Below are 14,333 nucleotides of genomic sequence, written 5' to 3'. Positions count from 1 at the left end.
TTCGTCTGTCACCTCTTCACTCCCTGTGAACCGCAGCAGCTCTGCCTTCATGTTTCCATGTTCCCTTTCATGTGACATTTGAAAAGTAGCCAAAGACTAAAAGCACTACACTAAATGGAGCTCCAAAATCTGATATTGCCAGTCACATCTCACAGCTTCAGTGACCATTTCCAGGCTGGTCCTGGTCAGATTTCTATTTTTACTCCAGAGGAGCTTTCCCAGCAGTTCCAGCTGCCTGTAAGTCATCTCTATTTACATGCCTTGACATCAGTTTTATTTATTTATTTTTAAAGATTTTATTTATTTGAGAGACACAGCGAGAGAGGGAACACAAGCAGGGGGAGTGGGAGAGGGAGAAGCAGGCTTCCCGCTGAGCAGGGAGCCCGATGTGGGGCTCGATCCCAGGAACCTGGAATCAGGGCCTGAGCCGAAGGCAGACACAACGACTGAGCCACCCAGGCGCCCCGCCTTGACATCAGTTTAAACTCAACCATCCAAAAGAGCTTCTCCCAGCTTTGCTCTTACATAGAGGGACCACCATTTGTGCTGTTTTCCAATTCTCTTAGTTCCCCATGCCTTCCCCTCAAAAATCAAAATCACTTCTGTATCTTTATCATCCACCTCTGGTGAAGGACAGGGCCGACTCTCCTAAAATACCCCTTGATTGCTGCCTCCTTTTCTGTCCCCATGACCACCCCTCATGGCTAGGCTTTCCTCATTTGGGGGAGACTGCTTTAGGCAATTTAACTGGTCTCCTTTCCCTCAGCATCTTATCCTCCAATCACTCTTCATAGTATTAGGGAAGTTAGTCTGGGGGGACATAAAGTTCAATTCTTGGGGGTGAGGTAGATATACAAATGATTAATAGCAGTCAGAGACAAAGGGCTGAAAATCAGAATTAGAATCATCTCCACCATATAAGAACAAGAACTCTAAGAGCAGATGAGATCGTAGGAGAATATATACTACAAAAAAAAACAAAAGATCCAACTTGGGAATCATCATACTGGGTTTAGAGCTTTGCACGAATGTCCATCAAGTGACAAATGGATAGGGGCACCTGGGTGGCTCAGTCATTAAGTGTCTGCCTTCGGCTCAGGTCATGATCCTGGAGTCCTGTGATCAAGCCCTTCGGGCTCCCTGCTCATCAGGGAGTCTGCTTCTCCCTTCCCTCTGCCTCTCCCCTGGCTCATACTCACTTTCTCTCTCTCTCTCTCAAATAAAAAAAAAAAAAATCGATGAATTTTTGAAAAAAAAATGATGAATGGATAAATAAAACGTGATATATCCATACAATGGAATATTCTTCAGGCATAAAAAGGAATGAAATTCTGATACATAATACAACACAGAGGAAGCTTGAAAATAATATGCTAAGTGAAAGAAGCCAGACACAAAAGACACTTATTGTATGATTCCTTTTATCATGAACTGTCCAGAATAGGCAAATCCATAGAGACAGAAAGGAAATTAGCAGCTGCCAAAGGCTGGAGGAAGAAAGTGAAAAGGGGAGTGACTGCTAATGGATTTTTTTTTAAAGATTTTATTTATCTGAGAGAGAAAGAGCGCATGAAAGAGCACAAGGGGGTAGGGCAAGGGAGAGGGACAGAGGGAGAGACAGAAGCAGACTCCCCCCCCAAGCCCGACCCCACGGAGCAGGGAACCAACACGGGCTGGATCCTAGGACCCTGGGATCATGACCTGAGCCTAAGGCAAACACTTAACCACTTAACCAACTGAGCCACCCAGGCGCCCCAGGTATGGATCTTTTTTGAGCACTGAAATGTTCTGAAATAAAATAGTTGTGATGGTTGCCCAAGTTTGTGAATATACTAAAAACCACTTCCTTGACCTTCAAAAAGGTGAACTTTATGGTATGTGGATTATAGTTCAATAAATTTTTTAATTCAAAATGTTAAGGGTAAAACTGAAACATTACTTTCATCACACAACCTATGGAGTTGGGTTTTCCCCAAGACAAACTGTCAATTTTTAAATAGAATTGCCAAACTATGGCTGGCTAGTTTAGTATATCATGCTAAGGAGTTAAAGACCCTGTGTGAAACATACTGGCAGCAAAAATGGTTGAGTATGTATCAGTACAAATTTATCATCCCTACTAGAAAATGTGTTTCATTATTGGTTGGCGATTAGGATCAAATCTATGTAAAGAGAATTGATTTTCTACCTTAAAAAGCAAAAATAATTCTCAGGGAGTAGGGAGGGAAGAGGGGATACCTTCCCTTTTCACTCACTCAATTTCTTTCAGCCTTTGTTTTCTAATCTTGGAAATACAGAAGATATTAACACCCTCATAATGTCGCAAACTCTGCAATCCTTGAGAGTCCATAAGAGGTGGATATCCCAGAATGAATTCTAGTTCTGTACTTAGTGGGCCCATTAAGGAAGGATGAGCTACATAAGTACCTAATACAATCAGTGACATGTATTTTCATTTAATATTTACGACTAGTAACAACAAAAACTAAAGTTCAGGGAAGTTAAGTAGGTCAAGGCAGAAATTTATTACACGAGGAATTTAATGTCATTAGTTTTAAACTACCTCTTCCCCCCTCCCCATATAGATGAGCAGAAATAGGAATCTAATACTTTTAATCCTAAAACCTGAACATTAGATTCCACTGAAAAGGTTGCCGTCAATTTTCTAATATTGTGTTACCAACAGAGATTTACAAATAGGAAGGGGCAGGGGAGAAAGAGAGTGAGAGAGAGAGAGTCATTATGAACAAAGTTATGAGCAAATTGTACTGGTTTATTTACAACTGTAATTTATAAACAGTAACACAAACATCTTTACATTAATATTATGAAAAAAGTCCCATGACTGAAATGGGCAAAAAATGGAGACTTCAGGGCATTTCTAAAGGGGGCGCCAAAGAAAGAAAAAAAGAAAAATGCAATACAACTGCTGTGGGTAGAGTTATAAATATCAAGTACTGCACCAGGTGCAATTTCATGCAAGTGTCTTCAACCACTCAAGTAAACGGTTTTTATTTAGATACTAGAATAAAATATCTTGAACTATGTTACCTGTAATTCACTTGATTTCCATTAAGTAAATTAAAATAACTGGTTATAAATAGGGTACATCTAAATGTTTCTTCTATCAACCCCTTAGAGATAATCCATTACATTTTAGGACATGGCAGATTGTTAGGATTTGCTAGTTCCCAAAAAGATTTTATAAGGAGTCATTCCACAGCCCCAAACATGTTCCCGGATTTCTTCCCACCAAATGTGTCTAATATAGACCTCAATAAATTAAATTGAGAAAGCTGCAAAATGAAGATCACTTATTAGTTTTATCATATTAAAAAATAAAAATAGTTTCAAAACACTGGAACTTTTAGCAAGAGAAGACAAAAACCAAAGAAGAGAAAGAAATTTCAGAAACAGATGATAAAACAACTGTTCTTTATACAGTTCTCTTAGTATGTGGCTTTTATTAAGTGGATACTAGTGTGGTCACAGACCATAATCTCAGTAAGGATAAATCAATGTGTGTGTAACACCTGTTCTGAAATATCCTAAATCAAATATTCCACTTGTAATAAAAACCAATGACATTTTTACAGGTACAATTCTGTCTCCAAAATGTTTTTTTTAATCTTAGTATGCCTACCTACTTATTATAAGCTTTTAAGTGCTCCTTAGAAACCATTAGGATGAAGTTTAGTATGTGAAGCACCCAGTTTTCAAATCATTAGCTAATGGCACAAAAAATGATTTAGAAACTGATGCTTCAACTAGCTGGACTGCATTTCTGAGTTGGCTGGAAATTTCATCCACTTCATTAAAAAGATTCCACGTTTTTTAAGAACAGAAACAGCAAGCTATTAATCTATGTAATACTTTCAGTTTCTGATACTGCTCAGTGGATAAAACTAAATGTAGCAATTAAAGGGGTCTCTGCAACTAATTCTATCTCTAATTTTCAGTGAAGACATTGCAAGTATGTATGTGTACGGGTGTTTTTAAATCTGAAAGTGATGCATGTTCCCTTTTAAAACACAGCTCTTCAAAACAGAACTGCATTCTGCACCCTTAGTTCATAAGGGCACAGGGTCAGTTACTTCAAAGTCATTTAATAACTGACCTTTATAAATTATTTTACAAAACCAAAAATGCAAAAGAAAATTTAAGAAAAATTTTAACTGTCCAGAAATTGATTATAATAATACACATTCTTAGACCTGCAATTCAAGCACCCCCATGAGCAAATGAAAGGTCCTCAGTTAGTATTCCATCAGGAAAATATGTCCATGTTTCTTTCTCTTGGTTGCCTTAATTTCTTTTGAAATAATTCTCTTTTATATTAACTTTCCAAAGCATCCAAAACTTTCATGATCTGTTGTTTTATGGCTTTGGTAGCATCTCCTGCATTTGGAATCAAATACCTGGGGGGGGGAATATACATATATATTAATATAAATTGCTTTCACTCCAGGACTCAGCTTAGATGTCACTTCCAGTGGGAAGCTTCCCGTAACCTACAAAGCAAGCACACACCCTTGTATTTACTCCCCATAACTTATCTCAATACACACTCGAAAGCACATTTTGAAAGAAAGAAAATCTAAATGTAAAAGCAAGGTGATTTTTCATATAGTGCACAGCCAGATGGAATGACCACAGATTAGGAGTCAGGAGGGCTATATTTGGTCCAATTACAAGCTAGGTGTGAAGATCTGGAAGTCATTCAACTCCTCTGGGCTTCACATTTTTATAGGATTATAAAGATGGTTTAGTTTTGAGATCAGTGTGGTCCTATGGCCCTTGGTGCCAGTCCATGAACTGTTTGTCACTGGTCCACAATAAGACAGTAAGGAGGAGCTTGTAAGATTGTAAACTAAATATACCACTCAGCATACTGCTTACCTCACTGACCACTTTTTCAAAGCAATAATTTTTTTGATGAAGGAAAATAGAAACACTGGCTTATATTCTGAAACAAGCATCCTACTGATTGCAAACCAGCATTTAGTGCAGCAATGGTACAGATTAAAGAGCCTTCTGTCAAAAAGTTTATGAAATTAGCTATGGCACTCACTGGAACCACATGCTGATTAACCACATATGACTAACGATACAGAAGAAAAAGATCAGCAAAGAATGCTAATAAAAGTGGCTCAACTATCCTATTCCACCATCTATTCCCCCAAATAGAGAAACAAACTATGTTTAATAATGAACTAATTCTATAATTCAGATAATATCATCCTAAGAAAATCTTACCTTTCAATTGCCAAGATTTCTATTCCTGAAGCACTACTGTTTCCATACTTGAAGGTAATTAGCTCAGGATGTTTTTTTTTAGATGTAATTTTAACTACAGAATTTAGTGCTTGTCGAGACTGTATATAAGCCAATCCTTTCCGTGCAAGAATCTCCCTTAAACAGTACATATGTGTTGCAGTAACCAACAGATGACTTGAGAGGGGGAAAAAAAAACATTAAAAAACAAAAAGAATTTTAAAGAAATGTGCAAAACAGCTGTTACTTCAACAATAAAAAATATTCAACTCCAGATGAAATCACTTTTTGAATTAAAGAATATAGACAAAGGATCACCTAAAAACAAAAAAGCTACCCAATAGTTTTTAATTTCCCTTTAATTGTATGCAAGATTAATATTTTATTAACAGAAAATCTTGTAACTGTTTAAGAGCAAGTTTTATATTTTATATAATAAAACGTACGATACAGTTAGAAATTAAAATAATATTTTTAGAATCTACTCTACATGGTATATGGAATATAGTACTTTTCAAACTTTTCCACAGTTATAGTCTATATTCATAAACTATTCTCATTCACTATACTATAGTGTATACTTTACATTGAAGACCACTAAGCAATAGTTGGGCTGCCTTACATATTTTATATTTGGTAACTGGATCTTGAACATAGAATGGGCACAGAACTATTAACACACTCCCTCCTTGTGTCTCAGCTCACTTAATATAGGGACATACTTATACACTTTTATGTAATACAATAAGACTAATATCAGACAAGGCCAGAATGTGGGACATTCTGCGGAATAAAAGGCCTAGCCTCAGAGGATTCATTCATCATGGAGGAAAGGGGAGGTGATGGTAAGGGCAGTGGTACTGCTGGACACTGGGTAAGACTAAAGAGATTAACAGGCACATGCAATGTGTGAACCATGACTGGATCCTGGATCAGGAAAAAAAAAAAGAGACTAGAAAAGATACTTTGGGGCACTCTGAAAAACCTGAGTGTGAACTATATGTTGTTGAATGATGTTCATTTTAAGGTTTTTAAAAAGTGATAATGCTATTGAAGTTGTGTAAGAGAATGCTCATACTCTTGGGTGATTTACGCTGAAGTATGTAGGGGTAAAGTGTCATATCTGTAAGATTCTTCTGAATGGCTTGACAAAAGAGAACTGTATATGTGTGTGTGTAAATTAAATCTTTAAAAAAAGAAAATAAAAATCAAGACATATGATACAAATTGACAAAGTGAAATTATATCTTACTATACTTGAATAAAGAAAATTTCTTCTGCAGTTCAGTTTTTGTATTAACGTCCCTAATTTAATTTTACTTCAGAAGAAGGCATTTTAAAAAAGTACCTAGGAAACATGTGTCCACTTTCTTTAACTTCTTTACAAGGAAAATGATGCTTGACGTCTGGCTTGTTTATCCAAGTCTGGATGTTTACAACCTCTTTTCTGTCATCATCTGACATTGAAGAACTATCAATTTCATCTATGAAAAATTGAAAGTATTAAAAGTGGGAATTACCAACTTTAAAAATGAGACATTTCTTAACAGCCTGAAAAAAAGATTTCAATATTTTAAACATACAGTTTGAAAAACAAAACAATTCTAATCCTGCTACCATATTTCCTTATGCCCCTGGCGTAATACAGAAATATTATGAAACTTGAGGCCACATGGTAAGAAAGTGAGGTGAAAATACTAATACACTTGTAACACTGTGTGTCAACTTCAATAAAAAATACTTCAATAAAAAATAAATAATGTAAATGGATTTTTAAAAGACTAAACTATCTGAGGAATTTCAAAACTTTTGCTTTATGTAACATGACTCTAATCTATGTCTAGACTCTACAGAGGTGGCTGAATTATCCAATAAGAAGCACCTATCTTGAGGGCAAAGATGGCAGAGTTCTTTTTCTTTTGCTGGTTTCTGATTTTGAGAAAAACAACCCAAAAAATCCACCCTGGGATAAATAAGTAAAAATCTCTTCAGTGTTTTTTTTTATGAGAGAACTTTAAGACATTCTAATTATTTTGTTTTTCTAATTTAAGAAAGAGGAATTACAGTCACTAGGGTTAATAATTACAAATATTCCTCCCTTTTTAAGAAATACTTCAAAGTATAAAGACATAATAAAAAAGGAAATCTCATATATCTATATACTTTCAGCCTAAATAAAAAGTGGAACCCTTGTATCTCTCCCCCCAATCACATTCCTCTCCCTTGTCCACTAAGAAACAGTGACTATCTGTTACGGTTCATCCTTTCCTTTAATCATACATGAATATCCCTAAGCAACATACAGTAGTGTTTTGGCATTTTAAGTAACATTTATATAAATAGTAGACTGTTGGACTGTATTCTTCCACAACTGCTTCTTCACTCCCAACACTGTAAAATTTATCCATGTTGATACACACAGCTCTAGTTTTCTCATTTTCATTACTGTGCAATTTTCCATAATATAAATACATGCGTAAATACATGACACATGAAAATATACCATAATTTATTCATCCATATGCCTCTCAGAGGAATGAAAATAGTTGAAATGAAAACTGTTAATGAAAGAAGTTGAAATATTCAGCGAGAGCTAGAGACTGATAAATAACAGGAAGATAGCAACAAAAAGAGAGGGGCAAGGACAAAAAGAAACAATTAGAAATAGCACACAGAAAATTTCATTTACCTCAACGTTACATTGTTTTTGGGAAGGTGATTTTGTAATATTTATTAAACTGTCAAATGTGGTTCCCTATACTAAGAATATACCCTCTATATATAGTTACAAAAGTTCATAGATATATGTATAAAAATATTATCACTTGAGACAAAAAAACTGGAAAACTATCAATGCGAATTGTGAGAAAAATGATTAAATAAATTATGGTATGCTTATATGATAGAAAGAGAATGATGGTGGAATATGGGCTGAGATGGAAAATATGCAACATGTATTACTAAATAGAAAAAGCAAGGTGAAATTTGGGAGTTTTTTTCCTCTCGTTTTGTATACTTATTTACTCTTTTATTTTTTCTAACCCAATACACGTATTAGTATTAATCATGATTTCTTAACCAAAGTAATCTTGGCAGCCACAATATGAACCAAAGTACTGAATTATTTTTTAAAAATATAAAGACAACCACGGAGAATGACAAATTTCCATGGCACAATATCCCCATCTTGTGGCCCTTTAGGATATTGCCTCCAATTCAAAACGGCTCCTTCCAGATGTCTCAATTGAAGTCCCTGACTATAGTCTCACAGCTCTCAATCTTCTAGGTGGATGGATCAAGGGGACTTAAATCAAATCCCACGGACCTAAACACTATTTCAACACTGATAATTCCCAGATCATCACCAGTTTATTAGACCTTCTCTCTGCCTACTCAGCATTTCTGCTTGAATTCTAACAGGCATAACTTAGGATGTCTAAAACCAAACTCTTAGTAGAAAAACTACAGACTCTCCAATCTACAGAATCTGTTTTTTTTTTTTTAAAGTCGTTGGCTAATCCCAGAATGCTCTCTCTAATCACGCTGATTAGATAAGGAAAGCATCTACAGGCAAGTGTTATTACTATACCTGTGTCATATTCTTCTTCATCCCCAATGCTGAAAACAGGCTTTACACCACGGTAAGGCTTGCCCACTCTGTCACTGCTGCTCACATGCCTATATTCAAAGAATTTTAGACTTCACTTAAGAAGTTACCAAAGATTTTCACCAAGTATCATATGAATATTTAAACAAAATGTACATATTCTTTGTCCCTAGCCCCCATATAACACCCAGTTTAGGACAGTTATGTTAGGGAAACTATAACAAGATAAGGAAATTATGTTAGCAAAAGTGGCATTATGTCTTGATAGGCTGAATGCTTTCAATCTGTAAAAACTAAAAAAAAACTTTTAATATTTATATTAAAGCCAGTGCTTAGATCTGTGTAGCCTTAGGGAAGTCATTTAACCTCTCTGTGATTCTGTTTTCATATCTCTAAAACAATAGTAACAATATCTACCCTTCAAGGTTACTGTGAGAATTATATCAGTTAATATTTTGTAAAGCTCTTAGAATAATGCCTGGCATATAGCAAGTGCTATGCACAACTGTTAGATAAAACAGGTTATAGAACCAAATATTCAAATTCTAGAAGTGTTAAGGCTTTCTCATATGGGAGCAAATACCTTAAGGTTTTTCCTCCCATTTTTTTTTTCAGTTTCAGTTGTACAACATTGTGACTCAACAATTTTATACATTACCCAATGCTCACCACATTATAATCCTCCCATTTTTTTATTACTGTTACTTCTGTTTTAATAGAAACATGCTACTTCTTTTACATAAATGTAAATAAACCATGAAAATTTAATCCGCCTTTCTTTTTCAAGTGGCAGAAGCATAAACAACATGTAAACTCAAAACTTGATTAGTTCTGCAGGAAGTATGACCTCTCTCTTTTTAACATAAAAATGTATACCTTAGTACTTTTTAGGTAAACTCAAACCAACCAAGAAGAAAAATTAAAATATTTCAACAAAATACATGTTTCTAGGGAAAAAGCATTTATTATTTGTAAGATAAATGTTCCATCAAGATTATCTACAATGAAGAAAAACTGGCCTTTTCTTGGGTCATATATCAAGAGATAGTCCAATATGGAAAAAAATTCAAGTTACATGTCTTAATCTTAGAATTCAATTTTTCCAGAATACAGAGATCAAGTCCGTATTTTAAATAATTTCTTAATACATATCTTCAATAAAAATCTTATCATGACCCAATTTTGTTGAAATAGGCTTGAATCTTTACTTCTCCCAAAACAACATTCCTCAACAGAAACCTCACTAGAAAAATCAATTGAGAGCTGAATGTGTAACACTCTTTGGGAATTATAAATTAATCAAACATAGTAGACAGTTTAAATTAAATCACAAAATCATTTGATTTTATGTTAAAACATATCTAATATAAAATTATCCATTTAATTATCAAACTACGCTCATTAGAGCAAATGAAATAAATAATTCAAACAACTAAAACTCAGATTGAGTTTTCTTATAAAAGATAAAGATAATATAGCTTTGTCTAAAAATACTTTAGTGCCATCTAGATTATAAAACTGTATGAGATTATTGGTTCTCTCCTGATAGTAAAGCATAATTAAACAGACATAACATAGAAACAAAGATGTTTACAGTAGATGCTTGAACCAGAAGGCAAGTATAAACAAAGCAAAAAACAAAAAAAAGGGCGGGGGGGGTGGATCTGGCTGGCTCAATCAGTAGATCTGACTGGATCTCAGGGTTGTGAGTTTAAGCCCCACCTTGGGCATGGAGCCAACTTAAAATGAAAAAAAAAAATTTAATAATCTTGTTTATAAAGATTATTGAAATAGTTCTTAATAGACTGGCTAAAAATTAATGAAATTCAATGGCTGGATTCTTAAAAAAGCAGTATACTTATATGTTTTTAGCTGAATAACAAAAACATCTGTAACATAGTTTGAACAGGTTTTATTTACTGTGCTCAGAAGGAAACCCGGTTCTAACTTTTCACTAAATTCTGTTTTCTAAATATTTGCCTGTAGACCAAAGAAGATCAAGATTAAAAGATTAAATTTTTAAAACCTTAAGAACTGGGGAGAAAATTGGGAGTTTAAATTAGACTATTTCGATGGTCCTATAAAAAGAGAAGGTAGAAAGATGATTCACAAATAGATTATAATTTTAAAAGAAGCAACTGCCTTTAAAATAGTCTCAGATAAAACTGTAATAGAAGCTCTAAAATTGGCATTGTGCAGGAATAGTCACAGTAAATAAAAACTCTTACCAGTAAGTTAGGAGTAAACTACTGCTTTTAAAAATGCTACTTCTAGTCACTGAAAATATTGAAATGACCAAAAAAAAAGTCAACTCCATTATTCCAAAGCTTAACATATTTAAAATACAACTTGAGGGGTGCCAGGGTGGCTCAGTCAGTTGGGCCGCCGACTCTTGATTTAGGCTCAGGTCATAGTCTCAGGGTCCTGGGATCGAGCCCTGGGCAGGCTCTGTGCTCAGCTGACAGTCTGCTTGAGAATTCTCTCTCCCTCTCCCCCTTCCCCTCACTCGCACGCTCTAAAATAAATAAATAATAAATCTTAAAAGACAACTAGAATTTCTTTTAAAATGTCCATAGATATTGCTGTAATTGATACTGTAATTCAAACTGCAGAAAAATTCTGTGGGTATAAAAACTGTAAAGCCATATAAAAGTATTAAGTTAGTAAAGTTCTTCTGTGCATCCTAATTGAAGATCCAGTAGATTTTTCAACTTAGACTTGCAGAATCTAACAACAAGTACCCCATCTTATTGGGACAGAGAAGAGATGGATTATGCATTAACATGTCCCCCATGACCTAATTTCTTTCATGGAAAAACCAAAGAACTATGGTTCTTTGGAACTGATTTATATGTTTTCTCACCAACCTAAATACATCTAATTAAGAAAAATCTTTTAAAAAAGATTATAAAATTATATAACATACTTATATTAGCAATTTTGAACCATGACCTATGCCTTCTCTCAGTGATATTCTCTAGTGTTAGAGCAGAAGATAGAAGCAAATTATCTCCAAAGCTACCACCCTGCCAACTCTGAGACTAAGTATTTTCTTTGTTTCACCTTCCTCTCTTTCAGAATAAAAACTGCAGGTTTTATGAAGTTCTTGGATTTGAATGTACTTGATTTTTATCTGAGGTATGACATATATAAAGCAGCATGCAAGGAAAAAAATTAAAATGATCAAGCAAAAAACAAATACAGCTCAATCAGTATCACACACTCCTAAAAGCAGAATAAGAAAAGTTCAGCATTTGAAACAGCTGCATGAAATTTTAGCTAAGACAGTGTGAGGCTTATAGAGAGCATGAGACATGCAAAAAAGGAAAACGATGGTCCCAGAAAGCTGCTCTACTCATTGGCTTACCGCTCTGTACATGCTCTGTCTGGCCAAGGAAGATTGAAAGACATTCTATAGCAAATTGAGGCAGAGGACAGAACAAAATGATTATTAAAAACACAACGGCTTTAAAACAAAAATATAGTATAATCACTTTTTCTAACCTTGAGCGAGCGTATATTATAATGTTTTGATCCCAAGTACAAAGAAAAATGAAGAAAAGCTAGTTTCAACGGATTTTTTTTTTAACAAAGACAATAGTCTTTTCAAGTTAGAGTTATCACTAGTTCATTTTAAAATACAATTTTAAATGTTCATGCTACAAAATTTAGCAATAGTACTCTAGTTCAGAATGCACTGACTTTAAAGTAAAAAAGTTACAGGCTTTGGAGAACAATTTTAGTGAGCAAAAAAGACCCTCAGGCTTGATAAAACACTTTAATATTATTTATCAGTGGGCCATTTTAGACAGGCACAGTTTTTTTGGATTTGTGAAAATAACCTACTCTCTTCTTTGCTTTTTACTAAACAAGGAAAAAAATGTACTTTTGTATGCATATGTTTAATTAAAAAGTAACAATAAATTTCTGACATTCAATTCTTAAAGTCAAATGTTTCAACTTTCCTAGGATACTGCAAGGAAGACATGAGAGTGAAATGAAATAATGCACTTTCAAGATCAGGCTTGCTTAACAACAAATTCTGTGTTGGAATTATTAGGTTAGTCTTGAACTGAAAGAACAAGAAAGATCAATCAGACTACTATGTGGAGGAAAAAACATTGTGGACTCTACAGTTCCAGTAAGAAACATTAAAACCCACATTCATAAACTTATCATTTGTTAGCTAAACCCTTCTTTTGTAATTCATGAGAAAACAGGGGTCACTTATATTCTATGAACATAATTCTATGAAGATCTAAACTCTCAAACTTGAGATAATGGGTTTCTGGGGTGCCTGGCTGGCTCAGCTGGTGGAGCATCTGACTCTTGACATTGGGGCTGTTGAGTTTGAGCCCCATGTTGGGTGTAGAGAGTACTTTAAAAAATAATTTAAAAAAAAGAAAATGGGTTTTTGCTTTATTTAGCATGACCAAATTTTCTAGGTTACAAATTCCTAGAGAAGAGGAGGTTCCTGCTTTGAGATTACTGCATTCGGTAGATAGTTCCCATCCATCTGACATGTGGGCAACAGCTACTATATGAAATGTAATATATAGAATAGCATCTTAATATTTTTTTAATGAATCACATAAAGGGGCAGTACCATTATTTGAGTTTTATTATGAGCAGAAGAAAGAAATCATTACAGTCAAATGTTATAGCAATAAAGGACATCTCTGCAATATAATGAAAACTGAAATTATCTAATTAAAAAATGTACTTTATGATTCTTCTAGAACACATTCAATTCAACTAGCTTTTACTGTAAGACATGTTTCTTTAGTTACTAATCATAAACTCCTACCATATAAGCAACTCACCGGTCCACAGGAGTTGATGTATTCTCAATAAAACTAATAACTTTTTCCCTGACATTAACAGATTTCGTCTTCAAAGCAACAGTCATTTTATTTACTAGTGATTTCATTCCTCTATCATTTGAGCCATTAGAAGATTCACCCTGAAAAAAAAAAAAAAGAACTTACTGATAAATTAACTGTTCTCCTAATGATTAGCAGAGACACTACTGCTAAAGGCTGTCTAGATGTTATGGACTGAATTGTGGCCATATGTTAAAAGTTCATTCTTCTAGTACATCTCAGGAAATGACTGTATGCAGAGACAGGGCCTTTAAAGAGTAAATTAAAGTTAAATGAAGTCATACAGATGGGCCTTAATTGAATATGACTAGTGTCCTTATAGGAAGAGGGGGAGACATCAGGGATGCACATACACAGAAAAAAGGCCACGTGCGTCCAGAGAGACAAGAAGGCAGTTATGTGCAACCCAAAGAGATGCCTGAGGAGTAATCAAACCTGCAAACCCTTTGATCCCAGACCTGCAGAACTATAAGAAAATTAACTTCTGTTTTCCAGCTGCACCAGCTTGCATTCCCACCAACAGTGTAGGAGGGTTCCCCTTTCTCAGCCACTCTGGAAAACAGTATGGA

General features: G+C 34.7%; 1 protein-coding gene across 2 annotated transcripts in view; it reads right to left on the bottom strand.

Annotated features, from left to right (window-relative positions):
• Positions 1-2,740: 2,740 nt before the first annotated feature.
• Positions 2,741-14,333, bottom strand: part of TBC1D23 (TBC1 domain family member 23) — a 55,765-nt gene continuing 44,172 nt past the window's right edge. Inside the window, exons 14-19 of one of the 2 annotated variants that reach the window (XM_025873370.2) lie at positions 13,705-13,844; positions 12,249-12,293; positions 8,864-8,952; positions 6,623-6,758; positions 5,257-5,451; positions 2,741-4,418 (exon numbers count right to left, since the gene is read on the bottom strand). In XM_025873370.2, coding sequence (XP_025729155.1) covers positions 4,337-4,418; positions 5,257-5,451; positions 6,623-6,758; positions 8,864-8,952; positions 12,249-12,293; positions 13,705-13,844 — 687 coding nt within the window. In that variant the 3' untranslated portion in view covers positions 2,741-4,336. The remainder of the gene's footprint in view (positions 4,419-5,256; positions 5,452-6,622; positions 6,759-8,863; positions 8,953-12,248; positions 12,294-13,704; positions 13,845-14,333) is intronic. The other variant, XM_025873374.2, reaches the window with a different exon arrangement.

The sequence above is a fragment of the Callorhinus ursinus genome, unplaced genomic scaffold (genome assembly GCF_003265705.2).
Source record: "Callorhinus ursinus isolate GAN/ISIS: 27379988/994484 unplaced genomic scaffold, GSC_fseal_2.0 scaffold1, whole genome shotgun sequence".
NCBI lineage: Eukaryota > Metazoa > Chordata > Mammalia > Carnivora > Otariidae > Callorhinus > Callorhinus ursinus.
Note: the sequence above shows the minus strand (reverse complement) of the source record. Positions and strands in the feature narration are given on the sequence as shown.